This window comes from Pecten maximus, chromosome 4, assembly GCF_902652985.1.
Source record: "Pecten maximus chromosome 4, xPecMax1.1, whole genome shotgun sequence".
Taxonomy (NCBI): Eukaryota; Metazoa; Mollusca; class Bivalvia; order Pectinida; family Pectinidae; genus Pecten; species Pecten maximus.
The window spans coordinates 17,229,315-17,244,963 of record NC_047018.1 but is presented as its reverse complement, the minus strand read 5'-3'; the positions used below and the strand labels follow the sequence as shown (position 1 = coordinate 17,244,963).

At 39.0% G+C, this 15,649-nt stretch overlaps 1 protein-coding gene across 1 annotated transcript in view; it reads left to right on the top strand.

Moving 5' to 3' along the window:
- The window catches only part of LOC117325389 (multiple PDZ domain protein-like), a 227,647-nt gene that overhangs the window by 180,434 nt on the left and 31,564 nt on the right, over window positions 1-15,649 (top strand). Inside the window, 1 exon segment of the mRNA XM_033881561.1 lies at window positions 14,500-14,696. Coding sequence (XP_033737452.1) covers window positions 14,500-14,696 — 197 coding nt within the window.

Here is a 15,649-nt window from a genome sequence, read left to right as displayed (position 1 = left end):
AATTATTACAGCGGATGGGTTAATCACAGGACAATGAAATGGCGTTGCCTGATTTCTATTGAAGTGCAATAGACATCGGTAAACTTAAAACTAGGAATGGGCTTTACACTAAACAAATACTTTTGTATAGTCACTTTATAAGATCCATCTTCAACAGAATTGGCCTTTTATGTATTTTAGTATAGACATAGTATGTTAACATCTCTCATCAGATAAACTAAATTGGTTACATTGATTTCCATGTTTGGGACAATAACATAAACATTTCATATAGGTTTTCATTGTCTGTTCAAAAGCGGTAGAGTTGTATACCTCTTTACCTGTGCAGCTGCAGATTTCAGAGATATGTATTTAAATACTTAGATTTTGACCAGGAAGCAACATTAATCCAGTTCTAGCTTGCCGATTTCATACCAGGTACATTGTACTCATATTTTACTAAGAAACAACCAAGATCAATAACTATAAATACAAGTGTGTAATATATGTTATCTACAGTAATGGTGGACAAACTGCCAGACAGACAATCTACAGTAATGGGGGCAAACTGTCAGACATACAATCTACAGTAATGGGGGACAAACTGTCAGACAGACATTCTACAGTATTGGGGGACAAACTGTCAGACAGACAATCTACAGTAATGGGGGACAAACTGTCAGACAGACAATCTACAGTAATGGGGGACAAACTGCCAGACAGACAATCTACAGTAATGGTGGACAAACAGCCAGACAGACAATCTACAGTAATGGGGGACAAACTGTCAGACAGACAATCTACAGTAATGGTGGACAAACAGCCAGACAAACAATCTACAGTAATGGGGGACAAACAGCCAGACAGACAATCTACAGTAATGGTGGACAAACTGTCAGACAGACAATCTACAGTAATGGTGGACAAACTGTCAGACAGACAATCTACAGTAATGGTGGACAAACAGCCAGACAAACAATCTACAGTAATGGTGGACAAACTGTCAGACAGACAATCTACAGTAATGGTGGACAAACTGTCAGACAGACAATCTACAGTAATGGGGGACAAACTGCCAGACAGACAATCTACAGTAATGGGGACAAACTGCCAGACAGACAATCTACAGTAATGGGGGACAAACTGCCAGACAGACAATCTACAGTAATGGTGGACAAACTGTCAGACAGACAATCTACAGTAATGGGGGACAAACTGTCAGACAGACAATCTACAATAATGGGGGACAAACAGCCAGACAAACAATCTACAGTAATGGTGGACAAACTGCCAGACAGACAATCTACAGTAATGGGGGACAAACAGCCAGACAGACAATCTACAGTAATGGGGGACAAACTGTCAGACAATCTACAGTAAAGGTGGACAAACTGTCAGACAGACATTCTACAGTATTGGGGGACAAACTGCCAGACAGACAATCTACAGTAATGGGGGACAAACTGCCAGACAGACAATCTACAGTAATGGGGGACAAACAGTCAGACAGACAATCTACAGTAATGGGGGACAAACTGTCAGACAATCTACAGTAATGGTGGACAAACTGCCAGACAAACAATCTACAGTAATGATGGACAAACAGCCAGACAGACAATCTACAGTAATGGTGGACAAACAGCCAGACAGACAATCTACAGTAATGGGGGACAAACTACCAGACAGACAATCTACAGTAATGGGGGACAAACAGCCAGACAGACAATCTACAGTAATGATGGACAAACAGCCAGACAGACAATCTACAGTAATGGGGGACAAACTGTCAGACAGACAATCTACAGTAATGGGGGACAAACAGCCAGACAGACAATCTACAGTAATGGGGGACAAACTGCCAGACAGACAATCTACAGTAATGGGGGACAAACTGTCAGACAGACAATCTACAGTAATGGGGGACAAACAGTCAGACAGACAATCTACAGTAATGGGGGACAAACAGCCAGACAGACAATCTACAGTATTGGGGGACAAACTGTCAGACAGACAATCTACAGTAATGGGGGACAAACTGTCAGACAGACAATCTACAGTAATGGTGGACAAACAGCCAGACAAACAATCTACAGTAATGGGGGACAAACAGCCAGACAGACAATCTACAGTAATGGTGGACAAACTGCCAGACAGACAATCTACAGTAATGGGGGACAAACAGCCAGACAGACAATCTACAGTAATGGTGGACAAACTGTCAGACAGACAATCTACAGTAATGGGGGACAAACTGCCAGACAAACAATCTACAGTAATGGTGGACAAACAGCCAGACAAACATTCTACAGTATTGGGGGACAAACTGCCAGACAGACAATCTACAGTAATGGGGGACAAACAGCCAGACAGACAGAACGTTTTGTCATCTTTGTCCTTACAAAAGACAAGATGATTAGTTGTATCTGTAATGGTCAAGGAGTGGCTGTCAGAGCAAATTATACGAGATGTTGTATCACCCTTACAGACATTTGGTTGGAGCTTGTCTGTTAGTACCCAATGCTTATAGACAAATCCACACAAGAATGGATTGTAAATATTTTGGCACCATTTGATAATTTGGTGGTAACATGTATCGGCATTGTTTAATTATGTGGTGGTAACCTGAGGCATAAGTTTTGGATTTCTGGTTAGGTTTTACCTCTGTCAACAATATGTTGTATACCTCCTTCCCCCCCCCCCCCCCCCCCCCCCCCCCCCTTTTTAACATTAAAGTCATTTGAGGATTGTGTCAGTACTTAATTGGGTCAATTTCAGGGCAGCAGCTGTATATAGTAATATTTTCACCCAAACACCATGTCATAGGATAGGTACATGATATAGTGTCTCTATCAGTACACTGACACTGGACACTATAGTCAGGAAATAAACCTACTGTACTTGTTTTTAGTAATAATTTTACTGGAATTCAGGAAACACCTCTTGACATTGTTAGATTTCTTTTAAAGGCATATTATTCTCTAAAACTTATACAATTCAGATTAACACCTAGTACTAACTGGCCTCTCAGGGTCTATATCTGTACAGTAAGAATGTTTATATCTACACCATCACTGAACTCCTTACTTCTTACATTTCTCAAGAGTTGCTTTCCTTATGTCACTTCATCATATTATTAAACTATGTTAATGTAATTTACCGTATTTGTGTCAGTAAGCCCACACCTGGTAATAAGCCCTCCTATAACTTTGAACAATATCAATGTAATTTACCGTATTTGTGTCAGTAAGCCCACACCTGGTAATAAGCCCTCCTATAACTTTGAACAATATCAATGTAATTTACCGTATTTGTGTCAGTAAGCCCACACCTGGTAATAAGCCCTCTTATAACTTTGAACAATATCAATGTAATTTACCGTATTTGTGTCAGTAAGCCCACACCTGGTAATAAGCCCTCCTATAACTTTGAACAATATCAATGTAATTTACCGTATTTGTGTCAGTAAGCCCACACCTGGTAATAAGCCCTCCTATAACTATTAACAATATCAATGTAATTTACCGTATTTGTGTCAGTAATTATAAATATAAGCCCACACCTGGTAATAAGCCCACCTATAACTATTAACAAGGTTTGACTTTAACTTGGGTATATTCCATGGACACTGGGATATCTCAACCCCATTTTAAGAGTTTGACAGCAGACTTGCGGAGTACTGACCAGTCGAACTCTTACACAAGGGGCGAGATATCCTGTCCAAGACACAGACCAATGTTTGATTATTTTTCTCACATATTATCAATCAAAAAAGTTTTGAAAATCAAAATGAACATATATTTATTTCAAAAAACAAAAATCCTTGGGTTGAGACAGGGATTCCCCATTCCTAACAATTGGCCTGGATACAATGAGTTCATGTTGACAATTCACTATTATGACGTCATAATACAGGTTAGCTGTCTTAACCTACCCCAGTAAAGCTGACTTAACCTACCCCAGTAAAGCCGTCTTAACCTACCCCAGTAAAGCTGTCTTAACCTACCCCAGTAAAGCTGACTTAACCTACCCCAGTAAAGCTGACTTAACCTACCCCAGTAAAGCTGACTTAACCTACCCCAGTAAAACTGACTTAACCTACCCCAGTAAAGCTGACTTAACCTACCCCAGTAAAACTGTCTTAACCTACCCCAGTAAAACTGTCTTAACCTACCCCAGTAAAGCTGACTTAACCTACCCCAGTAAAACGACTAACCTCCCCAGTAAGCTGACTTAACACCCAGTAAAACCCTTTTATTCCTACCCCAAAAAGCTTCCCTTAATTCCCCAAATTTTTAAAAAACCCATTTTAAATGTTAATTTCCCCAAAGTGTAATTAAAGCCCCAAAACCTGGAATAACCCCCAAAACCCTATTCCCCCCCAAGAAAATTTTAACCAAATTTTTGGGGTTAAAAATAAATTATTAACCCACCCCCCCGGTAAATAACAACCCCCCCAAAAACTATTAAACCCAATTCCCTTTAACGGGGTTAATACCCCGGGGGAAAAACGGGGTTTTTAACCCCCCGTAAATTTTGGGAAACCAAGAAAGGACTTAATTCCCCCAGTAAAACTCAAAACCCCCCCGGGCGAAACCTACCCAAACACAAGGCCCCCAATTTTTTTGTTTTTTTTTTCCCCAAAATTCTTAAAAAAAATTTAAAAAAAAAAATGAACCAAATTTTTTCAAAAAACCCAAAAACGGGGTTCCTTAAGAAGGGAAATTCCCCCCCAAAAGGCCGGGATTAAACCTACCCCAGTAAGTAGCTGACATAAGCTACCCCAGTTAAAGCTGACTGAACCTACCCCCAGTCAAAACATGTCTTAACCTACCCCAGTAAAGCTGACTTAACCTACCCCAGTAAAGCTGTACTTAACCTACCCCAGTAAAAGCTGTACTTAACCTACCCCAGTAAAGCTGACTTAACCTACCCCAGTAAAACTGTCTTAACCTACCCCAGTAAAACTGTCTTAACCTACCCCAGTAAAGCTGACTTAACCTACCCCAGTAAAGCTGACTTAACCTACCCCAGTAAAGCTGACTTAACCTACCCCAGTAAAGCTGACTTAACCTACCCCAGTAAAGCTGACTTAACCTACCCCAGTAAAACTGACTTAACCTACCCCAGTAAAGCTGACTTAACCTACCCCAGTAAAGCTGTCTTAACCTACCCCAGTAAAGCTGACTTAACCTACCCCAGTAAAGCTGACTTAACCTACCCCAGTAAAGCTGACTTAACCTACCCCAGTAAAGCTGACTTAACCTACCCAGTAAAGCTGACTTAACCTACCCAGTAAAGCTGTCTAACCTACCCCAGTAAAGCTGTCTTAACCTACCCCAGTAAAGCTGACATAACCTACCCCAGTAAAGCTGACTTAACCTACCCCAGTAAAGCTGATCTTAACCTACCCCAGTAAAGCTGACTTAACCTACCCCAGTAAAACTGACTTAACCTACCCCAGTAAAACTGACTTAACCTACCCCAGTAAAGCTGTCTACCCCAGTAAAGCTGTCTTAACCTACCCCAGTAAAGCTGTCTACCCCAGTAAAGCTGTCTTAACCTACCCCAGTAAAGCTGACATAACCTACCCCAGTAAAGCTGACTTAACCTACCCCAGTAAAGCTGTCTAACCTACCCCAGTAAAGCTGACTTAACCTACCCCAGTAAAGCTGTCTTAACCTACCCCAGTAAAGCTGACTTAACCTACCCCAGTAAAGCTGACTTAACCTACCCCAGTAAAGCTGTCTTAACCTACCCCAGTAAAGCTGACTTAACCTACCCCAGTAAAGCTGTCTTAACCTACCCCAGTAAAGCTGACTTAACCTACCCCAGTAAAGCTGTCTACCCCAGTAAAGCTGTCTTAACCTACCCCAGTAAAGCTGACTTAACCTACCCCAGTAAAGCTGACTTAACCTACCCCAGTAAAGCTGTCTTAACCTACCCCAGTAAAGCTGTCTACCCCAGTAAAGCTGACTTAACCTACCCCAGTAAAGCTGACTTAACCTACCCCAGTAAAGCTGTCTTAACCTACCCCAGTAAAGCTGTCTTAACCTACCCCAGTAAAGCTGACTTAACCTACCCCAGTAAAGCTGTCTACCCCAGTAAAGCTGACTTAACCTACCCCAGTAAAGCTGACTTAACCTACCCCAGTAAAGCTGACTTAACCTACCCCAGTAAAGCTGTCTTAACCTACCCCAGTAAAGCTGTCTTAACCTACCCCAGTAAAACTGTCTTAACCTACCCCAGTAAAGCTGTCTTAACCTACCCCAGTAAAGCTGACTTAACCTACCCCAGTAAAGCTGACTTAACCTACCCCAGTAAAGCTGACTTAACCTACCCCAGTAAAGCTGACTTAACCTACCCCAGTAAAGCTGACTTAACCTACCCCAGTAAAACTGTCTTAACCTACCCCAGTAAAGCTGTCTTAACCTACCCCAGTAAAGCTGACTTAACCTACCCCAGTAAAACTGACTTAACCTACCCCAGTAAAGCTGACTTAACCTACCCCAGTAAAGCTGTCTTAACCTACCCCAGTAAAGCTGACATAACCTACCCCAGTAAAGCTGTCTACCCCAGTAAAGCTGACTTAACCTACCCCAGTAAAGCTGTCTTAACCTACCCCAGTAAAGCTGACTTAACCTACCCCAGTAAAGCTGTCTTAACCTACCCCAGTAAAGCTGTCTTAACCTACCCCAGTAAAGCTGACTTAACCTACCCCAGTAAAGCTGACATAACCTACCCCAGTAAAGCTGTCTTAACCTACCCCAGTAAAGCTGTCTTAACCTACCCCAGTAAAGCTGACATAACCTACCCCAGTAAAGCTGTCTTAACCTACCCCAGTAAAGCTGTCTTAACCTACCCCAGTAAAGCTGTCTTAACCTACCCCAGTAAAGCTGACATAACCTACCCCAGTAAAGCTGTCTTAACCTACCCCAGTAAAGCTGACATAACCTACCCCAGTAAAGCTGTCTTAACCTACCCCAGTAAAGCTGTCTTAACCTACCCCAGTAAAGCTGTCTTAACCTACCCCAGTAAAGCTGTCTTAACCTACCCCAGTAAAGCTGTCTTAACCTACCCCAGTAAAGCTGACTTAACCTACCCCAGTAAAACTGTCTTAACCTACCCCAGTAAAGCTGACTTAACCTACCCCAGTAAAGCTGTCTTAACCTACCCCAGTAAAGCTGTCTTAACCTACCCCAGTAAAGCTGACTTAACCTACCCCAGTAAAGCTGACTTAACCTACCCCAGTAAAGCTGTCTTAACCTACCCCAGTAAAGCTGACATAACCTACCCCAGTAAAGCTGACTTAACCTACCCCAGTAAAGCTGACTTAACCTACCCCAGTAAAGCTGACATAACCTACCCCAGTAAAGCTGTCTTAACCTACCCCAGTAAAGCTGACTTAACCTACCCCAGTAAAGCTGACATTAACCTACCCCAGTAAAGCTGTCTTAACCTACCCCAGTAAAGCTGACTTAACCTACCCCAGTAAAGCTGACTTAACCTACCCCAGTAAAACTGTCTTAACCTACCCCAGTAAAGCTGACTTAACCTACCCCAGTAAAGCTGACTTAACCTACCCCAGTAAAGCTGACTTAACCTACCCCAGTAAAGCTGACTTAACCTACCCCAGTAAAGCTGTCTTAACCTACCCCAGTAAAACTGACTTAACCTACCCCAGTAAAGCTGACTTAACCTACCCCAGTAAAGCTGTCTACCCCAGTAAAGCTGACTTAACCTACCCCAGTAAAGCTGACTTAACCTACCCCAGTAAAGCTGACTTAACCTACCCCAGTAAAACTGACTTAACCTACCCCAGTAAAGCTGACTTAACCTACCCCAGTAAAGCTGACTTAACCTACCCCAGTAAAGCTGTCTACCCCAGTAAAGCTGACTTAACCTACCCCAGTAAAGCTGACTTAACCTACCCCAGTAAACCTGACTTAACCTACCCCAGTAAAGCTGACTTAACCTACCCCAGTAAAGACAGAATTGTCTTTTCCCTACCAACCACACAATGATGTATTGTAGAAAAGTGGTCTCTCTGGCAGATTTCACTGTAAAGTGAAGATGGGGTCTTTAGGAAGGTTTGACCAGTTATAGATGTGTGGCCTCTTAGTGTCAGGATTCCCCATAGTTATAAACAGATAGTCTCTAAAACATGGTTGATTGTTTATGTATACTGCTTGGGAAAATACGGTTTCTTACTTACATCCTATAGAGGCAAATAGTGGCAGATTTGGACTAAATTTAGATATTTAGGTGAGTTAGAATTAGATTCCAGACATCATAGCACATGTACGGCTGCTATGACAATTTCTGTTTTTATTTAAAAGTGTTCGGGGCATAGTGGAAGTCAGGGTGGATTAGGGAGTGCATAGAGGGGTATTCAGCCGTCCTGGTGACAGTGAGACTGGGTTAGGGGTAGGGAGTACATGGTGGTGTATTAGTCGGCCATCCTGGAGACAGTTCTATAGTTATAGCTTGCTTTTACACTGCTTGCTGCTGAAAGATGGTAGAGAGAATTTTGAAATGTTGTTCTGAAATAAGTGATTGATCCTACATGTCATGCACAGAAGTTAATTTATGGCTGTCATAATCAACGGCTTGCAAAGCCATCTGTATGTCTGGATCTCTCAGAAATGTGTATAAACTGTAAGCTTTGTGAGAGGATCAACTGATACTCATCTTCTTATATCCTTTCTGTGTAGCTCACACTCTCAAAATTGTTTTTCATATCCAAGCTGTAAATGAGATTTATGGGAAGAAGGGATGGTCGTGTTAATTTGTAGATATTTAAAGCTTTTCTTTCTGTCTATCCTTATATTCGATGAGTGTTTAGTTGCTGAAAAAATGAGTGGAAAGGTGTGGTCAACCTGTTTTTCAATGTATTGATTTTTTTGGTCAGATTTAGTGTTTTCTAATCAGTCTGAGTTACTTTAACGTTGATGCAACAATATTTAGCCTTTAGCTTTTTGTGGCATGACATCAAACATGTGTGTATATTGAGATGACATCAAACATGTGTGTCTATTGACATGACATCAAACATGTGTATCTATTGACATGACATCAAACATGTGTATCTATTGACATGACATCAACATCTGTGTCTATTGAGATGACATCAAACGTGTGTGTCTATTGACATGACATCAAACGTGTGTGTCTATTGACATGACATCAAACATGTGTGTCTGTTGACATGACATCAAACGTGTGTGTCTATTGACATGACATCAAACGCGTGTGTCTATTGACATGACATCAAACGTGTGTGTCTATTGGCATGACATCAAACATGTGTGTCTATTGACATGACATCAAATGTGTGTGTCTATTGAGATGACATCAAACGTGTGTGTCTATTGAGATGACATCAAACATGTGTGTATATTGACATGACATCAAACATGTGTGTCTATTGACATGACATCAAACATGTGTGTCTATTGACATGACATCAAACGTGTGTCTATTGACATGACATCAAACATGTGTGTCTATTGACATGACATCAAACATGTGTATCTGTTGACATGACATCAAATGTGTGTGTCTATTGACATGACATCAAACATCTGTGTCTATTGACATGACATCAAACATGTGTGTCTGTTGACATAGCATCAAACATGTGTGTCTATTGACATAACATCAAACATGTGTCTATTGACATGACATCAAATGTGTGTGTCTATTGACATAACATCAAACATGTGTGTCTATTGACATGACATCAAACATGTGTATCTGTTGACATGACATCAAATGTGTGTGTCTATTGACATGACATCAAACATGTGTGTCTATTGACATGACATCAAACATGTGTGTCTGTTGACATGACATCAAACATGTGTGTCTATTGACATGACATCAAACATGTGTCTATTGACATGACATCAAACATGTGTTTCTATTTACATCACATCGACATCTGTGTCTATTGACATATCTTTGTTAGGGGACACATGATACATACAAAAAAGATTCAAACGGTTCAAGTTAACATTGAGTTATCTGCCCTTTAATTACACATTAATATTGTTGTGATAGGAGAGTTATCTGCCCTTTAATTACACATTGATGTTGTTGTGATAGGAGTAGAGTTATCTGCCCTTTTAATTACACATTAATATTGTTGTTATAGGAGAGTTATCTGCCCTTTAATTACACATAAATATTGTTGTGATAGGAGAGTTATCTGCCCTTTTAATTACTCATTAATATTGGTGTGATAGGAGTAGAGTGATCTGTCCTTTAATTACACATAAATATTGTTGTGATAGGAGAGTTATCTGCCCTTTTAATTACTCATTAATATTGGTGTGATAGGAGTAGAGTTATCTGCCCTTTAATTACACATTAATATTGTTGTGATAGGAGAGTTATCTGCCCTTTAATTACACATTAATATTGTTGTGATAGGAGAGTTATCTGCCCTTTTAATTACTCATTAATATTGGTGTGATAGAAGTAGAGTGATTTGCCCTTTAATTACACATTAATATTGGTTTGATAGGAGTAGAGTTATCTGCCCTTTAATTACACATTAATATTGGTGTGATAGGAGAGTTGTCTGTCCTGATAGTTGTTCCAGCTGTATGTTGTATGGCTGATCCACTCTACAGACAACTGATTATAAGTCAGGAACCACCTAATTAGTGTACTCAATATAAAACTTGCTATGTGATTTATTGCCAGATTTTATCAGTCAGTGTAGCTTACTTCCCAAACAAAATCATCCTCAATACTTTCCATGTGTGTATAAATGGTGGAAACAGATTGCAGTTTGCCAGATGGAATACATTTTTGTTCAGGATTGAAATATTTGTGATAACAAATGTAGGAATGATTGATGGTATTGTCAGAAAATCTCCTCAACCCTTCCCCCTGAGGTTTGTTGTTACTGGATAAAACTTGTTGCCATCACAACTGATGTAACTGTTTTGATGATTAAATAATTCTCAAATATATAACACTAAAAAATCCCTAGTGAGTAAAAGCACAATATGAGGATATCATTATAGAATGATATCTACCATGTCTCCTTTATATCAGGATCCAAATGAATAGACACCGTATTTATCCAGCAGTATAACCATACCTGGTAATACTCCCATCCATATCTATTACCGTATTTATCCAGCAGTATGACCATGTCTGGTAATACTCCCATCCATATCTATAACCGTATTTATCCAGCAGTATAACCATACCTGGTAATACTCCCATCCATATCTATTACCGTATTTATCCAGCAGTATGACCATGTCTGGTAATACTCCCATCCATATCTATTACCATATTTATCCAGCAGTATGACAATGCCTGGTAATACTCCCATCCATATCTATTACCGTATTTATCCAGCAGTATGACAATGCCTGGTAATACTCCCATCTATATCTATTACCGTATTTATCCAGCAGTATGACCATGCCTGGTAATACTCCCATCCATATCTATTACCGTATTTATCCAGCAGTATGACCATGCCTGGTAATACTCCCATCTATATCTATTACCGTATTTATCCAGCAGTATGGCCATGCCTGATAATTAGCCCACCCATGTCCACTGCAGTGCTGTCAAAATGTTCACAAATGGTTCTAAAAATTAAGCCCACCTGTTTTTTTGCGTTTTTTTTTTTTTTTTGTATTTCTGCGATCCAAATCATAATCAATTTATATATTTCAACAGTACAGATATATGACTTGGCTTTTATATTTTGTGTACTGTAGACACATTTACATGCACACAGCTAAGGTCTGGTATTTACAACCTATAAATGTTGTCTAGGCTGACAGTGGACCAACATGACTTCTGGCAAAATCAATAATTCCGAAGCAATCAAATCAATTTCTCATCTCCAAGTGTTGTACACTTGTGTGAGTGAACTGACTAGTTGACATCAGTTTGGAAAATGTTTGGCAGAATTTTACCTTCATTATTGATACCAACAATCATTAATCATTTATAGAATTAATTAATGAAAACAAGTAATTAATTAACTAGGGGCAATATATCAGTAAGTATTATAGAGAGAACTGTACATGTATGACGCACTGTATTCATGCAGAGACATCTTCAGAGGAGTTTATACATTTGGTTCTTAGTGGAAGTTGTGAAGACCTTCTTTATTATGTTGCAGATTAATCAAAAATAAATTGAAACAATAGTTTATACTTGAATACTAGTTATTTTAAAAAATCAAATTAGTTCACAAAAAAGAACAACATCTTTAAAGATGTGTAGTTTTACAGTAATACACTCTCCCTTAACAACGGTCTGTTACAGGTTTGTGAAAATGGGAAAATATGTAACACAGGTCTGTTACAGGTTTGTGAAAATGAGGAATGTAACATCGGTCTGATTTTACATGTGGGTGGTTTTAGCAGAGGTATATTGACTGTATAAGTGATGTACCACTGGTCAGGTGACAAGTTCATTGGTCTGTACGTATGGCATAAGCTTATAGGGTGTATCAACTGTGAGATACTCCTGTACTTGATGGTTACTGTTCCATGTGTAATTTGTCAGTATGCCAATTGAATGTCTAGGTTAATTGTATAATTAAATCAGCTAGCTTAAGGTTGTGGATGGAATCTCTATACGGAGGTTGTCCTGTACAAACTTGCCTTCTGTAGGGCTTCCTAATGGCTTTGGGACAGAAGTAAACCTCTTCTCTAGGAACAGCAGTCAATTAGGCAGATCAGCTGACAGTACAGGAAGATCCTGAATTGTCAGATACACTAGGTCAAATGGTCACCTTAAATCAGACTTAATAAGGAATCCCATAATACAATTATGCCTAGGATACTGGTCCACAGTGTGCTTTGGTCGGCCTTGAGGTCTGCATGGCTACAGTGGTCATCTGTGGTCCTGTAGCTATGGTGGACTGTGAATTTAGTCTAGCCAAGGTCAATTATTAGTTTATATCATTCATATTGTGGTAGACATAGATAATATGATCGTTCATATAGTGGTAGACATAGATAATATGATCGTTCATATTGTGGTAGACATAGATAATATGATCGTTCATATTGTGGTAGACATAGATAATATGATCGTTCATATTGTGGTAGACATAGATAATATGATCGTTCATATGTTGGTAGACATAGATAATATGATCGTTCATATTGTGGTAGACATAGATAATATGATCGTTCATATAGTGGTAGACATAGATAATATGATCGTTCATATAGTGGTAGACAGATAATATGATCGTTCATATAGTGGTAGACATAGATAATATGATCGTTCATATAGTGGTAGACATAGATAATATGATCTTTCATATGGTGGTAGACATAGATAATATGATCGTTCATATAGTGGTAGACATAGATAATATGATCGTTCATATTGTGGTAGACATAGATAATATGATCGTTCATATTGTGGTAGACATAGATAATATGATCGTTCATATAGTGGTAGACATAGATAATTATTATAATGATTGTTCATATAGTGGTAGACATAGATAATATGATCGTTCATATAGTGGTAGACATAGATAATATGAAGCTTGTTTTGATAGGTCTAGCTGTCATAGTTACATGTCTTGCTCTCTATACGACATTTATATATACAATAGTTATCTCTTCATCTCCCCACTCACCACAAACGGAAGGTTTGGTTAGATGGATAATTTGGAAGGTTTGGTTAGATGGATAATTCGGAAGGTTTGGTTAGATGGATAATTCGGAACATGGTGTCTTTGAATCCAGAAATTTGTAAGGGCATCCTTTCCTTATTGTTGGGTTCGTTAGATTGAAAGCGTAATTGATGTTGGAGTTATTGTCCTTGACACTTCATATAATGTTTCATTAAGATGTAAATCGTGACCCACATTTCTGGTATCACTGATCAATGGGATTCTCAAAGGGTTTAGTTTTCCATCTCGCCACCAATGTTGGGAGACTTTTTTTCCCCTTCAAATTAGCCCCAGGTGCTGCCTTAATGTTGACTGTCTGACATATCAATGTATGAATACACTTCTATGGTGATTAGGCTAACATGATTGTCCCACATCAACTCATCAGCAAGCCTAATATCTAGTTCACCGAGATAGCACCACTAGTATAGTATCCCTTGCTCTGCCATCTTGTTTTAATGTATTTGGTAAACACAATGCTGAGTTTGTATATGCTAGCAAACAGCATTTACTATGTAAGGTATAAGTACTTGTTGTGACATCCATTTCTGGTATATCACATGTAGCTTCTAACACCTCTCCATTGAAATGGTAAAAAAAATTGTCGATTGAAATTTTTTCCCATCTTTTTGAAGCCACTGTATTTTTCCATGTAATTAAGGTTGTAACATTTGTTTTGAAAATAAACTGGAGCCAGTCAGGCAGCCTAGTAAATTTACATCAGATGAGATTTTGGCTGAAGTTAATTATAACACACCATGATGTCTTTCTGATTTAACTGCTAATTTGAAGAATCAAACAGGAAGATTTCTTGTTATTCATTAGTAAATCTTGTGTAATTTCAGAAAGGATACAACGACGATATGGTGACTTGACCGGGGCCCTACACCTAGTGGACTTAAAGAAGAGTGGGAATGGGCTTGGAATCAGTTTAGCAGGCAACAAAGATCGCAACACTATGAGCGTCTTTGTGGCAGGCATACAACCTGAAAGTGTTGCATGGCGTGATGGCCGCATACACATTGGCGATGAACTCTTGGAGGTAAATTTTAAAATGTGACCTTATAACTGCCGGAAAGAATAAATTTGGGAGCAAATTTTTAGAATTTTGTTGAGTAGAGTTCTAAACACAACTCTTTATAATTACCAATTAACCTTCCTACATTTCAATAAATGACATGGATGGTCTGAACTCCTCAGCTGTCTGTGGACGTCTGGAGTTGTCATCTTCTGTTGATAGTCACCCCGAACTTCGTCAAGGATTCAGTCCCTTAACTAGGAAAACATCATCATGGATTCAGTCCCTTAACTAACAAAACATCATCAAGGATTCAGTCCCTTAAATCACAAAATATCATCAAGGATTCAGTCCCTTAACTCACAAAACATCATCAAGGATTCAGTCCCTTAACTAACAAAACATCATCAAGGATTCAGTCCCTTAATTAACAAAACATCATCAAGGATTCAGTCCCTTAACTAACAAAATATCATCAAGGATTCAGTCCCTTAATCACCAAACATCATCAAGGATTCAGTCCCTTAAATCACAAAACATCATCAAGGATTCAGTCCCTTAAATCACAAAATATCATCAAGGATTCAGTCCCTTAACTAACAAAACATCATCAAGGATTCAGTCCCTTAATTAACAAAATATCATCAAGGATTCAGTCCCTTAATCACCAAACATCATCAAGGATTCAGTCCCTTATATCACAAAACATCATCAAGGATTCAGTCCCCTTAACTGACAAAATAGTCATCACTCAGTAATGCAGAAAAAGAATTTAGATAGCAAATAAAATGATAAACTTGGCAGTACATTTGAGATAAAACAACTGTGTACCCAGTGACCAAATGTAAAAAAAAACTTTGTACATTTTTATGAAGAAATTAATTAACTGTTACATTTTTTGGCTCAGAGGTTCTGTTTTCTATCAAACTTGTCTGAGGTTGAGAGCCACCACCTACTTTAACATTTTTATCAGAGTT